Source organism: Lepisma saccharinum, chromosome 18 (assembly GCF_977018435.1).
Source record: "Lepisma saccharinum chromosome 18, izLepSacc3.1, whole genome shotgun sequence".
Taxonomy (NCBI): domain Eukaryota; kingdom Metazoa; phylum Arthropoda; class Insecta; order Zygentoma; family Lepismatidae; genus Lepisma; species Lepisma saccharinum.
Window position 1 is genome coordinate 25,277,067 of NC_139246.1, and position 7,128 is coordinate 25,284,194.

Sequence of the window (7,128 nt, forward strand, 5' to 3'; positions counted from 1 at the left end):
GTACCAATAGTTACTATCGACGTGTTCTTTCGCTATTTAAGTGTGCATATAGGTTTTAATAATAAAAAGCAGCGAAAGCACTCCGAAATGGCAGGTTCTTCCTTACGTGGGTCATACTTTGTGATCAAATATCTCTTTTATTTGTGTTTTCCGCATGCTGGAACTAATCTTATATTACTTAAAACATCAAAATCGGTCTACTAATACAAATTTCAATGTAATTCTCGAGGGGGTACAGTGGGTAATCAGCCCCTACATCTTTTCTTCCTCTTTCCAGAGCTATGTAGAAATGTTGTCTAAACATTGACCGGCTATGAGAATAAAGAATGGAAGGTGGTTTCGTGTCTATATTCACTTCTTTGTAAATGTGAAGCTGCTGTGAATCTGTCAGACCTGAAACCTAAACACTATTCAATTTTAAAAATCTAAAACAGTAAAATTAATGGTTGTTCCAAATGTGATGGAATTTTGTCCATCTTCCCATGTATGAAGTTGTATTTTTCCATATATTATGCTATTGTTGTGGTGACTCTGACCAATTTTTTTCTAGTGCTGTCATTGGTTTGCAGACAATATAGACTTTGCCGATCTGAGGTTGAAATGTAACCAAGTGCCTCTGCAGCTAAAAAAAAATGACAAATCCCATTTTCAAAGGTTTACTATTCTTCAACATGTAGGTTCGCCGCCATCTTGAAAAAATGGAGCCATAAATTCACCTTCTAAATTAAAAATAATATTATCTTGTAAACAGTGCATTGTACACAAAAAGTTAAGATAACCAAAATGAAAGTCCAGAAAATTTGCTAAATCATGTTTTTTGTTTGATGGAGAGGTATGATTTTACAATACCAGAAGATGCCATAATATCGTTAACAATTCAAATACTCACTAATTATGGAGTCCTGATGACGTATCTGCAGTTAAGATTTGGTGCTCATGTGTAGAAATTGTAAAATAACGTGAAGAAGTTGTAAAATAACCTTATCAATGACGACGGTGATTCTCGATACACAAAAAACGATTGGGAACCATGTTTGCTGACAAGTGACATTAGCGTTACGCTGTCTACAGCATTGCCACAAACCATTCATGGATAGCCCCACGAACCATGCACAGTTAGGCTGATTAGGTTAGACTAACATAGCAAAAATTTGGGGTCGTAGTAAAATGAGGAATACATATATTTTGTTTTTTAAGTATTCGAAACACAACATTTTGCGATAAACATTGGTTTTCTTGAGAAATCGAGGGTGTCGGTTGCAATCACGGACCTGCTTATTTTGCAAGTTCTACACATTGGGTGCCAAATTTTAACTGCAGATTCATGATTAGAAGCCCTAAATTATTGAGTATGCTAAATATGAACGAAATTGAGTAAGATTCCAGTATTGTAAAATTGCTCCGATGGAGATACCTTAAATTTTAATTAAATTAAAAAGCTCCAATTATATACTTTAGTTTGGAATTGATGAAAAAGTTGGTTTCTGACATTCCAATAACAGCAAATATGTACAAACTATGTAATTTAATAAGTAATATTTGAAAAGTAGCTTATGTGAGCATCTGTATTTTGCAGAGAGAAGTTGTTATTGGTCTCGGACATGTAGTTCCCGCAGATTTTCTTGTGAAGGTCAAAGGAGTTTTTGTGCTTGAGACCAGGTATTATGTGATCAGGTGTTGGAAGCATTTATGGATGTTACTTTAATGCTAAGAGCCCTAAACCGGACCCACCTAACCTAACAATGAAAGCATTTAGGAATGTTTTATTAATGCCAAGAGCCCAAAACCTAATCTACCTAACCTAACAATGAAAGCATTTACATGCCTAACACTCCTTCGCACCCCCCACACACGTGAAGTAGACAGGACAGATGTAGTGCATATCCAAGACAAAAGTAAATGAATTGCTGTTTGGAAAATAAGAATCACAAAAGAATACATGGAAGGGAAAAATCATTCTCCAGAAAACATGCAGTAATGACTAAGAATTTGAAATATGTGTTAACAGACAAATAGAAATCGAATCATGTAAAAAATGAATATGTACCATGAGTAGTTTGGAATTAAACAACATGAACTTGATCTGCATACTGAAACAAGAAGTAACTCCTAATGTCACACAATGTCAGACAGAAAAGAATTAATCACCAATGTTTCACATCCATCACTTGCCTACAGCACATGTGAAAACCTTTAAACGTGTGAACATACCATTAATAACTCCAGTCAAAAGAAACTAGAAACTTACCCATAGATATTCTGTGCTATCAAATCCATAAGATGCAACTGAGGACGAGTTATGAAAATCACATTTTTCACTTTTGTAGGTGGCAAACGATCTCCTCTTAAGGCAAATATTTTAAGCACTTCATGTTCACATAACAAGTTGTATTCTGCTAGTAATCCAACTGGACCAGCTAAGGATTCATCCCACACAATTGCCTGCAAGAATACACACATGAACTTTTCTTTTGTAACAAGGACAATGAAAATACCTTTCTAATAAATTACCTTACAGCAGTGTATAAAATATTTTTGTTACAAAAAGTTACCATTATAATGTCTAAAAATTGGGTATGACTTAAGATGACCGGACCCCTCTCCGATTTTCTTCATATTTGACTTACTTACTAATTGAGGCCTGCTAATGACAAATCTGAAGTTAAAATTTGTCGGAAACGTCTAGAAATTGCAAAATAATTGCAAACCATTGACGCTAGCCCCAAGAACCATTGACGTGTGGTTAGGTTAGTTTCGGTTAGGTTATGCAAACATAGTTAAAATTTGGTGTCATGGTAGTATCAGGATCTACAAATTGCAAAATAATTGCGAACCATTGATGCTAGCCTAATGAACCATTGGCGCTAGCCCCACGAACCACTGACGTGTGGTTAGGTTAGGCAAACAAAATTAAAATTTGGTGTCATGGTAGTATCAGGAATATATTCCTTGTGAAACAAAAAAATTTGCGAAAATCGACGGTTTCCATCCAAATACTAACGTCTTTTTTTCCGCTTGTTTTGCAATTTCTATACATTTCCGACAACTTATAACTTCAGATTTGTGATTAGGAGGCCTCAATTAGTGAGTATGCAAAATATGAAGAAAATCGGAGAGGGGTCCGGTCATCTTAAGTCGTTCCAAATATTGTTAATATATGAATGCAGTACATAGCGGAAATGTGGTCAAAATGCATCAACTACTTTGTTAAATTTTCAACATATAAAGGTACATGTAACATATGAAAATAGTTTTCAAAGTCTAGGTCTAATTTCAACTGCCACCTTACGTAAAAAAGGTCCCTTAAACTCATCCATTGATCTCTATAATAAACTATCACAAGATGTGAGGAAAGAACCAAAATTATTAATATTCAAGCAAAATATTAAATCCATGCTTCTGAAGCATGTTCTTTTATTCTATAGCTGAATACATGGAAGCAACTCTTACATAAGACAAAATGTATATAACTCTATGTAACATAGTATAATCACATATTCTTCTTATAAATTTAAATGTCAAAGGACACCTAGTAGAAGGCTGTACTGTTTTATATCTTCTCATGTTATGCTTGTTTCTGTGATTTTGATGTAATACCTAAGTAGGCCCAATTTATACAATCTTTGGTAATGTATTTTGTATCTGTATTTGTACAATTTATTAACATAGTACTGTATTGACATGTCCCATATTACCATAGCTGTGGTAGCTCAGTACTTAGGGCATCTGACTACCATGCGAGAGACCCGGGTTCGATCCCTAGTGGGGGAGAACCGGATTTTTTTCCACCTGTTCAAGCTGATCCGGATCCCACCCAACTTCATATAACAAAGTAGGTACCTGCAGGAAACTCTGGGAGGTAAAGGCGGTCACGGGTGTGGTGCTGATCACATCACCCCCCCCAACCATCGGCAGTAATCAAGAAAATGTGGTGCCCTAACTCTACACCCCCTATACACCTTCATGGCATAGTGCAATGCACAGGGTAGCACTATACTTTTGTTGTTGTTATTTGTACACACGGTAGTCCTTCGACGCAAATAAACTAAACTAAACATATGACAAAGGGGAGGTGGATACAAATAAACTGAAACCCGGTCCCCTATCTCGCCGTGATTACATGATCTGTAACAGTAATTACATATCTAAAAGAGAAGATGGCGAGTGTGGTGTGTGTAAACTGTATGTGCCAAAAAAAATTGCCGATAACAAATTATTAGTATTTAAAAATGGGCCTATGGCGCAGTGGCAGGGTCGTCGCCTTGTAATCAGGGGGTGCCGGGTTCGACTCCCGGTGGATACAAAGTGGTTCGGCTACGACTTGAAACTGAATGTCCAGTCCCGATTAGACTTACTGTGCATAAAGTGGACTTATAACACAAAATCAATCAATCAATATTAATGAATATTTTTAAATTTTGAGGAAACAAAAGTTAAAAAAGGAGTCTCCTTTTTTGGTGCAAGGCACTATAGTGTGTTCAATTATGTTCAATTAGTGTGAGATACAAGTATAATATAGCAATAGAATCTAATACAAACTTTTGTCCCATCACATTTTCCAAGTAGCAACAGTAAATCCCTTCTGGCAAGTTCTCGAACTTGCGATACGTTTACCTTCCCACCTTGTAAGTGGGAAGCCATATTGCTTGTGTTGACTGAAAAGAAACAAACTCGCATCGAAGTTGCGTTCATGCAGGGTTTCCAACTAAACGATTCATTTAGCTGCTGTAGTTGATCATAATTGATCACAGGGGTGCCAGGGATGACTGATCACCCCCTAATGTATCTTCAAAAAATAGGGGTGTGCGGGACAGAAATGTTTGGGTCGGGACGGGAAATTTTTTAAATCCCGACGTTCGGGACGGGAAAAATTCGCGAATTCCCGACGAAGTCGGGAAATTTTCGGGGCGGGAGATGTTCAAAATTTCCCGAAGCTCTGGAAATCTCGAATGATTGTTTTTGCATTTCTGGAATAAAAACTAACAATTTCCGATAAGTTCCAGACAGGCCCGTAGCCAGGAATTCTTTGTAGGGGGGGGAGGGCAAGTAAATCCTAGAGGGGGCACATTTTTAGTATATTGTGTTGCATTGGCAGATGTAGCAGGTACACAGACAGAGGCACTTGCCCCCTCCCCCAAAAGAGATAAATAACAGAAAAGGGACGATATCTTGAAACGAACAACAAAAAAAAACAACCTTCGAGCAACATCAAATAGCAATATTTCGATAATGAACTTTCCAGATTGCCAAAGAATATAAAGTTTAACATAAATAGGCTAATAGGGACTGTATCTACTTGATATTTACAGGTCGATAATGATAATAGACGATTTACATGTACCAACAGCTTTGGGCCTCTCTGCAGAACTGATTAAGGGAGCCCTTTATAAATCATGCTTCATAATGATTCCTTCTAGTTTCCAGTATGCAAGATTTTTACGCACAAAGGAATCTAACGAGAATCCAACACCATTGTACTGTGTTATGCAAGAAAAATCGAATTAATTAAATAATAATGGTTACATATTATCTACACTTTGATGAATTGGGTAAAACTTCGATAGCGTTCAACACCTCTCACTCTTTTATTTCGTCGTTTTTAACATTCGTACCTATTCTGCATTGCGAAAGATTCTTCAAGGTGCTATTTTGCTTTTTTCACGAAAAAAGGTCAATTTTTGACATAAAGAGTAATTATTAAACCATTGACGTTAGCCCCCAAAACCATTGACGTTAGCCCCACAAACCATTGCCGTTAGCCCCAAAAACCATCCACAGGTAGCCCCAAAAACCATTGACGTTAGCCCCAAAAATTCACGATAGCCCCACGAACCATCAAGGGGACGAGGTATGCCTAAAAGGTTAGGTTAGGCCTGTTAGGTTAGGTTCCATTAGCACTCATTTCGTACAATTTAGCATATACGGACAACATCGGTTTTTCTCGATGAAAGAAAATACCAACAAGAACTTCTAAATGCTACAGAAACACATTTCGGTAAGTAGTTTCTTGTGTAAAAATGAAGAAATCCGTTAGGACACTATCGAAGTTTTACCGATGAATTGTGTAAAAATTTGTAATACTTTTTTTGTACTTGCTAAAACATTAAAACATGGGTCCCTTACTCCACCACGGACTCTATTTCCTTCAAAGGGGAGAGAGACTCTTGCATCACTACAGACAATGTTTGCCTACTGGTTACATTAACCATTTTGCAAAATATTGTGAATTGTATTATATTATAGTCGAAATACATGTTTTAACACCTGACAAACAAATAGGAACCCCTTGATTGGTCAATGACTTCTTGGATTACAGTGTCATCATTAATATTTCATATTAAGTTTCATAGAAATAAATTGTTTTAATAGGCTGCAAATAATTGTACGGGGCATATAGATCGTTTGGTTCCCAGGTCGACTATGTCTCTGAACTTGAACTAAAAGAATAGCAGATATTGCGAGCGAAGCGAGCAAGAAAATTTTACGAAATATATTTTTATTTGTGTAAAATTTGAAATCGAGGTGGGGGGCGATTGCCCATCTGTGCCCCTTGAAAGTGCTCTTGACCGTTTAGAATAAAAATGCAAGGAACACGTGAAAACTAATTCCATCACGAGTATCCAATTGTCCTGCTATTCTTAGATTCTCCTAGTCTTGTTTTTTTACTTCAATGTTTGCTTCCCCTAGAATGGACTTCCGTCCAAGGTCGGGGGGGGGGGGGCGGACAATGCCCCCTGTCGTTGCGGCACTGTTTATGAGTTTCATCAATTTCACGTCATCACTCATTGTTGCGATTAGCTACAAGTGGCAGAAAAGCAACGCTAAGTAACAAGAATCAAATATCCACTCCCTCTCTCTACCACATGAATCACTATTACCAAAAGGTAGACTTGGGAAACAAAACTTTACACAGTTCCAAGTTCATAGCAACACATCCAAGAAAAACATCCGAACACATTAGGCACCATTAATACAAGACTACTTAAAATGTCACAACTGTTCTAGATACTGAAAATTGCGAAATCATTTCCCGAAGTCTGAATCTGGAAGGGAATTCTACCCCCCCGCCCCCCCGCAATCCTGATACGACATTATAGGGAATCCCATACACCCTAATAAATCACAAAA

At 37.2% G+C, this 7,128-nt stretch overlaps 1 protein-coding gene across 1 annotated transcript in view; it reads right to left on the minus strand.

The window, feature by feature from the left end:
• The window catches only part of car (vacuolar protein sorting-associated protein 33A), a 45,163-nt gene extending 40,513 nt beyond the window's left edge, over nucleotides 1-4,650 (minus strand). Inside the window, exons 1-2 of the mRNA XM_083139637.1 lie at nucleotides 4,540-4,650; nucleotides 2,249-2,442 (exon numbers count right to left, since the gene is read on the minus strand). Coding sequence (XP_082995763.1) covers nucleotides 2,249-2,442; nucleotides 4,540-4,641 — 296 coding nt within the window. The 5' untranslated portion in view covers nucleotides 4,642-4,650. The remainder of the gene's footprint in view (nucleotides 1-2,248; nucleotides 2,443-4,539) is intronic.
• Nucleotides 4,651-7,128: the final 2,478 nt, after the last annotated feature.